We start from the raw sequence: 15947 nt of genomic DNA on the forward strand, positions 1-15947 counted from the left end.
TAAAGTAGTATTTGAATTTACCTTGCGTACTCACATTTAAGAAGGGCATATTTCATTTGCTAAAGAATTATTTCAAATAGAGGACTGGAGGGGAAGATGGCAGCAGAGTAAGAGGACCTTAGGCTTGCCTCATCCCGCAATTAAAATTGGACAACTGTGAGATCATCTTAAATAACCCAGATATCGATCTGAAGATTGGCAGAACAAACTCCGCAACTGTATGTAGAGAAGAAGCCATATCAAAGACGGAAAGAAGTGTGGAGACATGGTTTGGGAGAGAGATGGATTGAGGCCGCCATGGTAGAGAGGGAGCCATGGTCAAGGAGAAGGGCAAGAGACAGACTAACACACAGGAGCTCATGGGGAAAATGAAACCCTGTAGCAATTGGCTTGGAAAGCAAGAGGGCCTGAATTTCATGAGTTCTTGCAACCAGCGGGGCTTAAAGCTTAGAGTTTTAAAGGTCAGCGTGCTTGGAGAGAGCTTGGAGGACTTAGGGCCACTCTTGGAGAAAAGACAGAGCCAACAGCCTATGGACATGTAGTGTGGAAACAAGGATCTGAGGAGGGCCTAGGGCACACTGTGCGGAGGTTAGTTGCTCATCTCAGAGCAAGTCCCAGAGAGGCAATGTTCAGGAAGAGACCCTTCTGGGTACAAAGGAACTGGCAGGCATCATTATCCTCCCTTGCCGCCAGCATAAATAATGGCCACCTTCAGGTAGAGCACAGCACAGGCACCGGCTCGCTAAGTTGCTTACACCAAGCCCTACCCCTCTGTGCACCAGAACTGCCCTTTTGAATCATGCTTGCCTCAGTCCCAGTGCATCAGGCCTTCTCCCCCAGAAGACTGCTCCTAACTCCTGCCAGCACATGTCTCCCAAAGTGGGAGTTTCGTGAGGCCTTGGTTCTGGGGGCAGTGGTGACAAGTCTCATTTCACAAGCAGACCAGAGCACACCAAGTTAAAATGTGCCACGTTCAGGCCAGGAGCCAAACACTGCCCACAAGAGGCAAAGAGAGCCTCTGCAGACAACTGGACTGAAGGATAAAGAGATCAGGACCTAACAGAAGAGCACACACAGCACACGTGGAGACACTCCTGGGAGCACCAAGCCCTGGGTAATGGGACACCATACTGCAGGACACTACAGGACCTCTTCTTCGTAAAGCTATTCCCCTCAAGAAGAGGAGACAGAGCTGACTTTCCTAGCACGCAGAAAAAGGCACAGAGACTTAGGTAAAATGGGAAGACGGAAGAATTTGTCCCAAATGCTGGAACAGGACAAGGCCATTGCTGGAGATCTAAGTAAAATGGATATAAGTAACATGCCTGATGGAGAATTTAAAGCCGTAACCATAAGGACACTCACTGGACTTGAGCAAAGATTGGAGGACATCAAGGAGACCATTAATACAGAGATAAGAAATAGCAGAGATAAAGGGCCCAATAAACAAAATGAGAAACATGCCTGATGGAATGAACAGCAGGTTGGAAGAAGCGGGGAACAAATTAATGACCTAGAAGACAAAATAATAATAAAATAAATAAAATATATTAAAAATACATAAATATATATTATATATAAAATATATATATAATAAATAAAATAATAGAAAGTAATCAAGCTGAACAAAAGAGAGACAAAAGAATTATGCAAAACAAAAGTAGATTGAGGAACTCAGTGATTCCATGAAATGTAGTAACATTCTTATTACAGGAGTACCAGAAAAAGGAGAGAGAGAAAAGGGGGCAGAGAATTTCTGAATAAATAATAGCTAACAGCTAAAGACTTCCCTAATCTGGGGAAGGAAACAGAGATCTCCTAACAAAATCAACCTGAGGAGGTTCACACCAAGACACACAGTAATTAAAATGACAACATATAGTGGTGAAGAAAAGATATTAAAAACAGAAAGAGAAAAGATGACAGTTACGTACAAAGGAAGTCCTATAAGGCTATTGGAGTATTTTTCAGCAGAAACTTTGCAAGCCAGAAATTAGTGGCATGATATATTCAAAGTGTTTGAATGCAAAAAACCTACAGCCAAGAATATTCTATTCAGCAAGTCTATCATTCAAAATAGAAAGATAAACAGTTTCCCAGACAAACAAGAACTAAAGGCAAATCATGACCACAAAATCAGCTCTGCAAGAAATATTAAAGGGGAGGGCCCCTGGGTGGCTCAGTGACTAAGCGTCTGTCTTTGGCTCAGGTCATAATCCCAGAGTCCCAGAATCCATAATCCCATAATCCCATCAATCCTACAGTGGTATCCCTGCTCAGCAGGAAACCTGCTTCTCCTTTCCTTCCCCCTGCTTGTGTTCCCCCTCTCACTGTTTCTCTGTCAAATAAATGAAATCTTTAAATATATATATATATATTAAAGGGACTTTTCGAGCAGAAAAGAAAGACCCAAAATGACAGTATGAAGGTAGGAAACACAGCAGCACTAAAAATGAATATCTCTGTAAATAAATCAGTCAAAGAACTCGCAAAATTAAAGGGTGTAAAATATGACACCATTTGGGGTGCCTGGGTGGCTCAGTGGGTTAAAGCCTCTGCCTTCGGCTCAGGTCATGATCCCAGGGTCCTGGGATCGAGCCCCACATCCGGCTCTCTGCTCAGCAGGGAGCCTGCTTCCCTTGCTCTCTCTCTACCTGCCTCTCTGCCTACTTGTGATCTCTGTCAAATAAATAAATAAAATCTTAAAAAAAAAAAATGACACCATATATCTAAAACTTGGGGAGGAGAAGAGTAAAGAATGGGTTCAAACGTAAACATCCATGAAATTTAATATAGACTACTTTATGCAGAGAATGTTCTGTACAAACCTAATGGTAACCACAAATCAAAGGTAATAAATATGCAAATAACAAGGGAAAGGAATCCAAATACATCACTAAAGAAAACCAGAAAACCATGAAAGAAAGACAAAAAAGATCACAGAAAAACTTCAGAAACAACCACGAAACAAGTAATAAAATGGCAATAAATACATATCTATCAATAATTACTTTGAATGTAATTGAACTAAGCACTCCAATCAAAAGACATAGGGTTACAAAATGTATAAAAAAGAAAAACAAGACCTATCTACATGCTGCCTACAAGAGACTCATTTCAGACCCAAAGACACCTGCAGATTGAAAGTGAGGGGATGGAGAAACATTTGTCATGCAAATGGATGTCCATAAAAAACTGGAGTAGCTATACTTGTATTGGACAAAATCGACTTTAAAGACTGTAACAAGAGACAAAGATGGACACTATGTAATAATAAATGGGACAATCCAACAAGAAGATATAACAACTGAAATATTTGTGCACTCAACATAGAAGCACCCAATATATAAAACAGTTAATAAAAAACATAAAGGAACTAATCAGTAATAATATCATAATTGTAGGGGACTTTAAAACCCCATTTACATCAATGGACAGATCATCGAAACAAAAAATCAACATGGAAACAATGGCTTTGAATAACAGACTGGAACAGATGAATTTCACAGATATATCCAGGACATTCCATCCTAAAATAGCAAAATACACATTCTTTTCAAGTGTGCATGGAACATTCTCCAGAATAGATCACATATTAAGCCACAAAACAAGCTTCAAAAAAATCCAGAAAAATCTAAGTCATACCATGCATCTTTTCTGACAAGAACCCCAGGAAACTGGAAGTCAACCATAAGAAAAAATCTGGAAAGACCGCAAATACATGGAGGTTAATTAAATGCTGCTAAACAATGAATGAATCAACCAGGAAATAAAAGACAAAATAAAAAGTATATTGGAAACAAATGAAAATGAATACAATAGTTCAAAGTCTTCCAGATACAGCAAAAGCAGTTATAAGAGAGAAAAAAAAGCAAGAAAAATCTCAAGCAACCTAACCTTATACCTAAAGGAGCTAGAAAAAGGAAAAGAGGGCACCTGGGAGTTCAGTTGGTTAAGCATCTGACTCTTAATTTTGGCTCAGGTCATGATCTCATGGGTCGTGAGATCAAGCCCCACACTGGGCTCTGCACTCAGCAGGGAGTCTGCTTGCAAATTCTCTCCTTCTGCCCCTTCCCTCACTCAGGGTGTCTCACTCACTCTCTACAATAAATCTTTTTTAAAAAAGAAGAAGAAAGAAAAACAATACCTAAAGCCAGCAGGAAGGAAATAATAAAGATTAGAACAGAGATAAGTAATATAAAAACTAGAAAAACAATAGAAGAGATCAGTGAAACCCAGAGCTTGTTCTTTGAAAATATCAATAAAATTGATGAACCTTTAGGGAGACTTACCAGGAAAAAAAGAGAAAGGGTTCAACTAAAAATATCACAAGTGAGAGAGCGGAAATAACAACAAACACCACAGAAATACAAACAATTATGAGAGAATGTTATGAAAAACTATATGCCAACAAATTGGACATGATTTAGCCTACCAAAAATGAGGCAGGAAGAAATAGAAAATTTGAACAGACCAGTTATCAACAAAGAAATTGAAACTGTAATCAAAAAACTTCCCAAAAAATAAAAGTCCAGGACCAGATGGCTTCACGTCTAAATTCTACCAAACATTTAAAGAAAAGTTAATACCTATTCTTCTCAAACCGTTGCCAAAACAAAACAAAACAAAACCAGAAAAGGCAGAACTTTCAAATTCATGTTATGAAGTCAGCATTACCCTGATACCAAAACCAGATAAAGACACCACAAAAGAGAGAGAGAGAGAGAGAGAGAAAGAACTACAGGCAAATATCTCTGATGAACATATACGTAAAAATCCTCAACAAAATACTAGCAAACTGAATCCAACAATACATTTAAAAAATTATCCCCCATGATCAAGTGGGATTTATTCTCAGGATGAAAGGGTGATTCAATATTCACAAATCAGTATCAATAGGGGAAAGAATAAGAATCATATGATCATTTCAATAAGCAGAAGCATTTGACAAAGTACAAAATCCATTCATGATAAAAACCCTAACAAAGTGGGTTGAGAGGGAACATACCTCAATATAATAAAGGCCAGATTTGAAAAACACACAACTAACATCATCCTTAATGGGGAAAAACTGAGAGTCTTTCCCCTAAGGTCAGGAACAAGACAACAATGTCTATGTTCACCACTTTTATTCAACATAGTTCTAGAAGTCCTAGCACAGCAATCATACAGCAAAAAGAAATAAAACGCTTCCAAAACAGTAAGAAAGAAAAACTTTCACTATTTGCAGATGACATGATACTATATATAGAAAAGCCAAAAGACTCTACCAAAAAACTGCTAGGACTGAGAAATGAATTCAGTAAAGTCATAAGATAAAAAATCAATCTATAGAAATCTGTTACATTTCTGTAGAGCAATAATGAAGCAACAAAAAGAGAAATTAAGGAAATACTCCCGTTTTACAATTGCACCAAAAATAATATGATAACAAAGAATAAACCTAACCAAAGAAGTGAAAGACCTGTACTCTCAAAACTATGAAACACTGATGAAGGAAACTGAAGATGACACAAAGAAATGGAAAGGCATTCTATGCTCATGGATTGGACAAACAAATTTTGTTAAAATATCTATATTACCTTGGGGCACCTGGGTGGCTCAGTTGGTTAAGCAACTGCCTTTGGCTCGGGTCATGATCCCAGAGTCCCAGGATCAAGTCCCACATCGGGCTCCCTGCTCGGCAGGGGGTCTGCTTCTCCCTCTCACCTCTCCCCTCTCATGCTCTCTCCTCTCATTCTCTCTCTCAAATAAATAAATAAAATCTTTAAAAAAAAATCTATATTACCCAAAGCAATCTACATTTATTGCAATCCTTATCAAAATACCACCAGCATTTTTCACAGAGCTAGAACAAGAACAATCCTAAAATTTGTGTGGAATAACCAAAGCAACCTTAAAAAAGGAAAAGCAAAGCTGGACGTATCACAATTCCAGGCCTCTATTTATATTACAAAGCTGTAATAATCAAAACAGTATGTTACTGGCACAAAAATAGATACACAGATCAATGGAATAGAACAGAAAATCCAGAAATACACCCCCCACAATTACATGGACGATTAATTTTTGACAAGGCAAGAAAGAATATCCAATGAGAAAAAGACCCAGTCTCTTCAAACGGTGTTGAGAGAACTGGGCAGCAACATGCAAAAGAATGAAACTGGACCCCCTTCTTATACCATACATGAAGATAAGATGAATTAAAGACCTAACGTGAGACCTGAAAACATAAAAATCCTAGAAGAGAGCACAGGCAATAACGTCTCTGACATCAGCTTTGGCCAACTTTTCTCTAGATACATCCCCTGAAGCAAGGGAAGCAAAAAGCAAAAATAAACTATTGGAACTACATGAAAATAAAAAGCTTCTGCACAGCAAAGGAAACAGTCCATGAACTAAAAGGCAGCCTATAGAATGGGAGAACATTCTTGCAAATGACATAGCTGATAAAGGGTTAGTATCCAAAACATATAAAGAATGTATAAAACTCAACCCCCCCCCCAAATTTTCAGTATAAAAATCGGCAGGAAACATGAACAGACATTCTCTAAAGAAGGCATTCAGATGGCCACCAGACACATGAAAAGATGCTCATCATCACTGACCATCAGGGAAATGCAAATCAAAACTGCAGTGAGATATTACCTCATATCTGTTGGAATGTCTATAATCAAAACCACAAGAAACAACAGATGTGGGAAGAAAGAAACCCTCTTGCAGTGTTGCTGGGAATGCAAACTTTGTGCGGCCCCTGTGGAAAACAGTATGGAGGTTTCTCAAAAAGTTAAAAATAGAACTACCCTATGATCCAGTAATCACATAGGTAGGTATTTCGCCTAGAATGCAAAAACACTAATTCAAAGGGATGCATGCACCCTGTGTTTATAGCAGCATTAGCTCCAGTAGCCAAGATATGGAAGCAGTCCTAGTGTCCAGGGATGGGTGAATAGATAGAGAAGACGGATCCTATAGATTCAATGGAATATTATTTAGCCATAAAAAAGGAAATCTTGCCATTTGCAACAACATTGATGGAGCTAGAGAGTATTAGGCTCAGTGAAATAAATCAGTCAGATAAAGACAAATACCATATGATCTCACTCATATGTGGAACTTAAACAAGAAAGGGGGGAAAAAAGAGAACAAACAGATGGTTATCAGAGGGGAGGTGAGTAAGGGAATGGGTAAAATGGGTGATAGAAATTAAAGCATGCGCTTGCTATGGTGAGCACCAGGTGATTAAAATAAAAACATTTGTTTAAAAGTGACATTTCTCTTGGGTTGTTTCAAAAGAAATAGCTATTACATAATGAAGTAACAGAATACTAAGAGACAGTCACATGAAAGAGAAAATGAATATTGAAAGTATAAGTTAGTATAAGCCACTCTACCAATTTTCTAATACAATTAAGGATGCACCTGGCTTCACTTTTTTTAATCTGTATCCTTCAGAACTGTTTGTCTTTAAAAAGTATTTTAGGCAGTTTTAAACTATTTCATCTTTCTCCTAAGACAGTAATACTATACTTATCAAGGTAGCTCTCCCACCGCAATGGTAATTTTACAAAGAAATTGCAAATTCCCTGAGAACAGATGTTATGCCTTATGTTTCATTATTCTCCCCTTTAATAGCTATCACACAGAATCATGCATAGAAAACAATGTAATCAGTATAGTACAGGTCAGCAAGTGATTCTGATGATAGGAAACACTAACTCTGAACCCCAGCTAAAGGAAATGTTATTCCCACCAAAAATAATTCCATTCTCTTCATTAGTAAGAAAAAAAAAAATCTGTAGTGCATTATGTTTTGAATTTCAATAAAAATTTATGAAAAATTTTTAAAAGAATTGTTTTAGGTAAAATTAAACTTTGACAAAATAATTTCTGGTTCACTTCCTTAAGAAATGTTGGTCTTCCTTTGAGTATACTCTGTGACCATTGTTTGAAAATAATATTTGCTACTTATTTGCTATGCTTAGCTTAAGCGTCTGCCTTTGGCTCAGACCATAATCCCAGAGACCTAGGATCGAGCCCCACATCAGGCTCCCTGCTCAGAGAAGAGCCTGCTTCTCCCTCTCCCTCTGCCTGACGCTCCCCCTGCCTATGCTCACTCTCTCTCTCTCTCTGTCCAATAAATAAATAAAATCTTAAAAACAAATTAACACAATTGCAAAAATATCTGAGCTCTTCACTGAAAAACAATCAACGTGTTTATTTGGGTCCGGATTTCACATTCTAAACATAATGTTCTGCAGGTTTGTTGTACTTAATTCCTGGTAACTTACTCCTGGTAGCCCTTTCTCTATTCCCTTCAATTCCTGCTCCAGGCTTCTTCAATGAAAAGCAACTCTTGGTTGAGATGGACTGATTTTGCCAAGGCCAAGCTCACAGCTTTGCTTATCTCACCACATACATTGCTTACAATTTGTCCATTAATTTTCCCGTTAACTGGCTTAACCTCACAAGTGGTTTTCCATGTTGTTGTTTTTTTTTAAATCTTTTGGTTTAAAATTTTATTCACTTACCAGTGATCTATGGCATTGCCACTAGATTGTAAGCCAAAAAGAACAGGAATTTATGTGTGTGTTTTTCACTACCGTTTTTTTTAAAAGATTTTTTAAAAAGAACATTTTAAGTGTTCTCCATCCTCAGCATGGGCTCAGACTCACAACTCTGAGATCAAGAGTTGCATGTCTACGGACTGAGCCAGCCAGGCGCCCCCTTCCACTACCCTTCTTTCCAGAACCCAGAGCTATGCCTGGGACAAATCAAGTGATCCAAAATATGCATGGAATGATTCTTAGTTATCAAAGGCAGCTTTATTCTAGGTGCTGGGACACAATGGGAAGCAAAACCAAACACAATCTGGCCCTCAGGGAGTTTACATGATGAAGATTTAACGAGGACCGATCATAAAAGCAAATGTCAAATTGCGAATTTTATGACAGTGCTGTGAAACAGAGCGACCAGGTTCCATGAGGTATAGACTTAGAAGGATTGTCTCTCTTGGGAGACATGGGGGAAGAGAGCTCCTTGAAGAAGTGGCCTGAGTTGAGATCAGAGGATGATCACACAGTAATTAGAGGAAGAGGAGAGGACAGAGAGTTCCATTCTTTTTTAGTTTCTTCTCGGTGTTTTTCCCTCTCACTCAATGTCCACCCGCCACCATGGTACTTATCATTATAGACTTACCCTCTTTTTTCTGCAACCTTCATTTGATAGCTACTTGTGGACTTCTGCATAAACTCAAGTGTTTGTAGGGCTCCTTTAAGGTAACAACCAAACTTACTTTTCTGTTAAAATGGCCAGTAATCATTTTAGAAACTAAGGACAAAATATCAAAGAGAAAATGAACTAACAAGGAGAACATCTCTCTTCAACTTACTTTAACTGTTGTATGCTCGAGGAAGTGCCATATGATAATACTTAATAGATCTTGGTTGGTTAGTTGCTTGGCTGGCTGGCTGAATGGCTGGTTGACTGGTTAACTGGCTGGCCAGATGTTGGTTGGCTGCTCAGTGACTGGTAGGTTCGCTGCTAGCTTGTTAGATATTGGTTGGTTGGCTGGTTGGCCAAATGTCGGTTGATTGCTGGCTGGCTAACTGGGTAGACGTTGGTTGGGTGGGTGACTGGGGTGGTTTATTGAGTAGTAAAAGTGATGGTTTAGCTCTAGCTTTCAAGTCAGACTTAATTTAATTCAGATACTGACTGACCATTCACTGATAATGATAAACAACTTACGTAAGCTCTCTAAGTCTCTGTTTGTTCTATAAAATAGTATTTTTTTCCTCACTGGGTTGTTGTGAGAATAAAGGTGATATTGCATATCAAGTTTTAGCATGGTATGTAGGATATGTTAACCGTTCACTAGTATGTAGGATATGTTAACCGTTCACTAGTATATGTTCACAATTTAAAAGAAAAGAAAGAAGCTTGAGTGTTATTTCTAAAAGGAACCAAATTAGTGAAAGCAACTGATGATTCCGTTTAAATGTTTGTCTCGTTTATCATAGCCTTCAAACGTTTCATGGCTGCCAATATGCATCTGTTACAGGGTCACAGTACACAAAGCTAAGAAGGAGCTGTTACATGTAGGAAACTCACAAGCACACAAGCAGATCTGGACAGATTAGAACTGAATTCACCACCCTCCCCCCTCCCCTTCCTCCTGACTGGCCTATCATCGCATGATTGCAGGGCTCATCAGGATAGCAACTTTCTCTATCAAAACAATTTTTTTTAGGGAGTGCTAATATACTAGTTGACATGAACGACATTGGTTACACAGGTGTTTGCTTTATAATTATTTGCTAAGCTGAACATGTACATTTTATGTACCTTCCTCTAGGCACACCCACACTTAAACCTGGCCAGAGGAGGTGACATTGGCTTGCAAGAATGTGATGGACTAGGACCGTACAGATGAAATACATAAACCTATGCCGGGTCTCTATAAGCAAAGGAAAGTCCTTAAATTGCAAATGGAAAGAAATACACATGCAGTAAATCCTGACTGTGAAAAAGAGGACATGAGGTTTATTCCAAGGGTCCAGATTGGCTATCTCCTGGTCACAGATGTAGTGGCTAGAGTGGCAAATAACTAAACTTGCGTGCGTGTGCCAGTCTGAGTAAATGTACCACGTGCCGGAGTCACTGCAGGGCAGGATTTTTCCACGCCGTTTGCCACTTTCTTACCGTTGGGCATGAAGAGCTTCTCTCGATGACAATGCTTAAAAGACCTCAGTCACTAGAGGTCTTGCACAGATGCCCCATCTCTTCCAGCCATTGTCCTCAACATTCACGCCACGTGTGCGTGATTTCAGAGATGGCTGCCCTGGTTTAGTAAACGCCATCAGCAACAAAGTCAAGAATTACACGTATGTATTGCTAACAAGCGGCTTTTGGTTTGTTTTTTTTTTTTAGCGCCGACTGGGAGATGCGGCAAAGAAAGCGATCAGCAAGCTCCAGGTCAGAACCATCAAGAAGGGTGATAAGGTAACAGCAGACTCTTTTCTTTTTGGTGAGGGACCAGTCAAAAAAGTTCCTGACTTTTCTGGCAGCCAGGGTAGAAAGGAAGGAAGGATGGGAAAAGGGGTATCCAATGAAAATAGCTCTCCTGTGTCTGTTATTATACCCATCTTTATTAGATATAATTTAAAACAATTTATAAAATGCATACAGTAGGACAACAAAGTAGTTGGAAAGAAAGTGTAAGAAAATGAAAAGTATAGGAAAAATAGATGAAACTAGAATAAAATTTTTAGACAAATACATTACCTGAAATGTGTATCAAAAATGGATCCCAAACTTAGGTTGGGGCTTTCTAGCAGCCAATGCAAAGAAGGAAGAAATATTCAAACAATGTCTAATTACATTATTGCAATGTCCACAAGGTGAAAATGAGATGGTTATTCCTGGTATTACAATTTGAGAAAAATTTTCCATAAATCCTTGCAAGGAGGAAAGTGTTATATGCTGAGTGATGTCCTCCACTGATATCTGCAGTAAATACAGAAAGCATATTCAGTCCCTCTAAAATCTAGCATCCACAACCCCACAGTCGTTACAGCAGCCTCCCTTGCTGTAGAATGAGGACATAAAGCCAAGAGCAAAGCCTATCTTTTTTTAATTCTGGTATAATTAACATACGGTGTTATATTAGTTTCAGGAGTACAACATAATGACTCAACCATTCTATACGTTTCTCAGTGCTCATCAAGATAGGTGTATTCCTAATCTCCTTTATATATTTCACCCACCTCCCCACCCATTTCCCCTCTAGCAAGCACCAGCTGTCTGTAATTAAGAGTCTGAGTTTTTTGTTTGTTTCCTTTTTTTCCCCGTGTTCATTGGTTTTGTTTCTGAAATTCCACATATGAGTGAAATCAGATGGTATTTGTCTTTCTCTGACTGGCTTATTTCACTTAGCATTATACCTTCTAGATCTATCTATGCTATTGCAAATGTCAAGGTTTCTTTCTCTTTTTTATGGCTGAGTAATATTCCATCATATATATATAATATATTTTATATATGATATATATTATAGTTTGTGTGTGTGTATAATTCCATTAAATGTATATATGTCACATCTTCCTTATCCATTCCTCTATCAGTGGACACATGGGCTGTTTCCATATCTCAGCTTTTGTAAACAATGATGCTCTAACCATATCAGAAGCAGAAGTGTATCTTGAGAAGGAACAAGGAAACAGTGCAGTCCAAGGCCTGAAGACCTCTAAAGGTCTTTCTTCTCCCCAGAAGAAATTTTAGAGCAGTGGATTGTGGTACATGTATTTGGGGCTCCTTGGGACATTTGTAAGAGAGTCACAAGTCTGCATGTATAACCAGGTGCCATCTCTAGTCTGAATACTTGATTTATCTCACTATGCGCTATTTTTCAACTATATAAAAAATACTACCGAGCTTCCTAAGATGAAATTCATTTAAAAGCATTACTAAATTTAAAGTATATTTTGCATTACCTTTTCCTCCTCGACAGAATATGAAATGGGGTGTTGAAAGAGAGATGTATATACTTGAATAAAGAGAGAGATATATACTCAAATAAAAAGTTAAAACCATGGTTCTAGAGTTGCATACACATAAGATTCCCAAGGAACTGATAAAGTATCATTCGGACACTTCTGCATAAATAGTGTTTCTCAGCCTTGAGATTTGGATGTCACTTCTAATTATAATAAATAGGATTACTAATAATGGTATACTTAAAAATTGCTCCCTCACACTCATAATAAACAGCATTTTTAGTAACAGTACATTAAAAAATTATTCCCTCACAAAAGCATTTACAGTGGAACCCAGAAACAAAAAGTGGAGGTTGGAAGGAATGGAAACTGAGCCAATAGACAATTATTGTTTGAGAAAACTGGCACATAGACGATTGAAAGCCTGTCTCCAGGCAAGCTCCCCTTGCTTGTTTGCCTCTTCACATAGGAGTTGAAGCTACACAAGTCAACTCATCTGTGCTTTCTCCGTTGCAGGAAACAGAGCCCGATTTTGATAACTGTGCAGTTTGCATCGAAGGGTACAAGCCCAATGACATTGTGCGGATCTTGCCCTGCCGGTGAGTCCCTGGGCTGCCTGCTTTTGAACGGGGTGTGTGTGTGGAGACGAGAGGGCCTCCTGGCTGCACTGGCTTGGACCTGCTTGGCCTAGCCCTGCAAGGTCAGGCTGTCCAAACCTTTCTGGGTTTAAACAGCAAACGGTGGGAAAAAGCTTGTTCTTTCTGTATAACCGTTCTCCTTTAAAACGTGTTTTCTTGCTAAATAAATATTTTTCTGATCTCCTTTGTACCAAAGGAAGCATAGTGCTATGAATTAGAACCTCGTGATACGGAATTTGATGATGGGGCTCCCAACTATAAGTTTTCTTTAACAACAGAATTATGATATTCAGAATCCGTTCTAACTTTCACAAGTGCTGTTCTAATTTAATTAATGAACTCAGATATGTCGTGAATTGGGGCACCTGGGTGGCTCAGTGGGTTAAATGTCTGACTCTTGATTTCGCCTTAGGTCATGATCTCCGGGTTGTGAGATCAAGCCCTGTGTTAGGCTCCACGCTGGGGGTGTGGAATCTACTTAAGATTCTTTATCTCCTCCTCCCTCTTTACCCCCACCCTTCTCTCTGTCTCCCTCCCTCTCCTTCTCTAAAAAAAAAAAAAAGTGTATATATATTGTGAATAATCATGAAGGGATCAACAGCCAGAATATGGTCTGGAGTGAGTGGAAAGCCAAAGTCAAATTCCATTTCCTTTTGGGTTTTCTTTTTTTGGGGGGGGGGGGTAGGGGGTTTATCAGCAGGAAAGAAATGTGACAGTCACCCCAAAACTTCGAGAATCTAGGGGAGAATGCCAACATATGTAGTTGGAAACATTCCCCAAGTGGGATTTTCATATAACCCTAATCTTTCTCCCTAATTGAAATTTACTGTTAAGGCATTTGAATTTTTATATATAGTTAAAATTAAATAAGTTTAAATATATCAATAAAATCAAATATTTTTAAGTTGCATAAAAACTGTCTTCCTATCGTTGAAAACCTTTTTTTAGTGTTGCTGCATCAAGTATCCTAAAAATAAAAAATTATTCCTTGAAGAAAATTTCTTCACTTAGAAAGATGAGCTTTAAAAAGTCTTAAGGGGCACCGGGGTGGCCCAGTTGGTTCAGCATCCAGCTCTTGGTTCAGCTCAGGTCTAACTTCAGGGTCATGAGATCCAGGTCCTGAGTCAGGCTCTGAGCTCAGATTAGCTTCTGCTTTAGGGGTTTCTCTCTGCCTCTCCCTCTACCCCTCCCTCCCTAAAATAAATAAATAAAATCTTAGAAAAAATTCTTACGAGTACTTAATAAAGTGGATAAAATACACAAAGCTATAAAGCAATGCACCTTTAAGAAATATTTCTTTAAAATAAGAAAGAAAATATGCCTGTAGAGGAATTAATTTAATAATCCCAAAATGACAAAGAAGTGTCTAAAAAGGACAGGATATGTAAATAGATGCAGAAACTCCCAAGGGGAATGAATCCTTCTTGAAATGCTTTTAAGCAAATTGATCATCAGGAAACAGGCCTGGGGAAAGTACACTGCTGGCTCCAGCCAAAGCCTTCAATTGAGATTCATTTTCCTTAGTTTTTAGATGCCTGACTAGCTCTAAGACAGAACCGTAGAATCAACACATCAAGACTTGGTGGTTTTCTTCCTATGAGGGAATATATAAATTTTTTCTTCAGACATTAAACCTGGTATTTAGTTAGTGACTTCTAGAAACCTGGCAAAGAATGGCGGGCAGCCTGTGAGCCACAGAGAGCCTCTCAGGGTAGCGTCTTTTATCTCTGCGATATTTTACTAAGGGTGTTTTTCAACCTCATAGTGATAAGCAAGGAACATGCTTTCCTTTGCTTTGCTGCTCGGAGAGTGTTTACAGCCCTGGGAGGGTACTTCTCATAAAAAATATCCAAAGCAAATCTAAGTTAAATTGCAACTTTTTCCTTTTTTTTTTTTTTTTTTTTTTTAGAGAATCTAAATGTAATTAAGAAAATCTATTTTAGGGGTGCCTGGGTGGCTCAGTGGATTAAGCCGCTGCCTTGGGCTTGGGTCGTGGTCTCGGAGTTCTGGGATCGAGCCCCACATCGGGCTCTCTGCTCAGCGGGGAGCCTGCTTCCCCCTCTCTCTCTGCCACTCTGCCTGCTTGTGATTTCTCTCTGTGTCAAATAAATAAAATCTTTTTTAAAAAAATCTATTTTAAAAACTATATAAGGCATTACTTTAGCTCCATAATCCTTACCGTATAAAATAACATTCATTTGGAGCTCTGTCATGAGTCTATTCCACGTTACCGCATAGAATTACTAGAAGCCACGTAATATCCAAGCCATAGATGGGCCACAGTTCGATTTACCATGCTCCTGTTGTGCAACATTTGGCTGGTTTCGGTTCTTAAGTATGACAAATTACACTGCTTTGGCAGTGTTTAGATTGTCATGATGTATTATTCCAGAGCTCTTATAATAGAATTTTTGGAAAGTTTAACCAAAGAAATAGCTTTTTAATATTAAAAAAAAAAAACTTTAGGAACTTTAATTTTATTTATACTAGCCCTTGCCCTAGGCCAGTTCAGTGTGGCCTATGATTCTTCCCTTTTTACATTATTATTTGATTCTTGGCTCATTTCTTGACACTTGCTGTCTATCTGCTTTTATTTCTTATTGTAGGCCCGGCTTTAAATAACACAATACACTGAGAATCACCAAGCACAGGTTAGTTATTTATTGATTGATCTTAGATGAATCATATATATTTACTCTTTGAAGAGCTCATCCATTTTTTTCCATGCTGACTTTAAAATCGAGGTTATTTTGGTGCCTGTTGCTTGTTTCTGCCAGACAGTTCGTACTAATGGATGTCATCAAACAAATGCACT

At 38.5% G+C, this 15947-nt stretch overlaps 1 protein-coding gene across 1 annotated transcript in view; it reads left to right on the plus strand.

The window, feature by feature from the left end:
• RNF150 (ring finger protein 150) overlaps nt 1-15947 on the plus strand; it is a 274139-nt gene that overhangs the window by 174122 nt on the left and 84070 nt on the right. Inside the window, exons 3-4 of the mRNA XM_045997796.1 lie at nt 10930-11001; nt 13011-13093. Coding sequence (XP_045853752.1) covers nt 10930-11001; nt 13011-13093 — 155 coding nt within the window. The remainder of the gene's footprint in view (nt 1-10929; nt 11002-13010; nt 13094-15947) is intronic.

This window comes from Meles meles, chromosome 2, assembly GCF_922984935.1.
Source record: "Meles meles chromosome 2, mMelMel3.1 paternal haplotype, whole genome shotgun sequence".
In the NCBI taxonomy this organism is placed as follows: Eukaryota; Metazoa; Chordata; class Mammalia; order Carnivora; family Mustelidae; genus Meles; species Meles meles.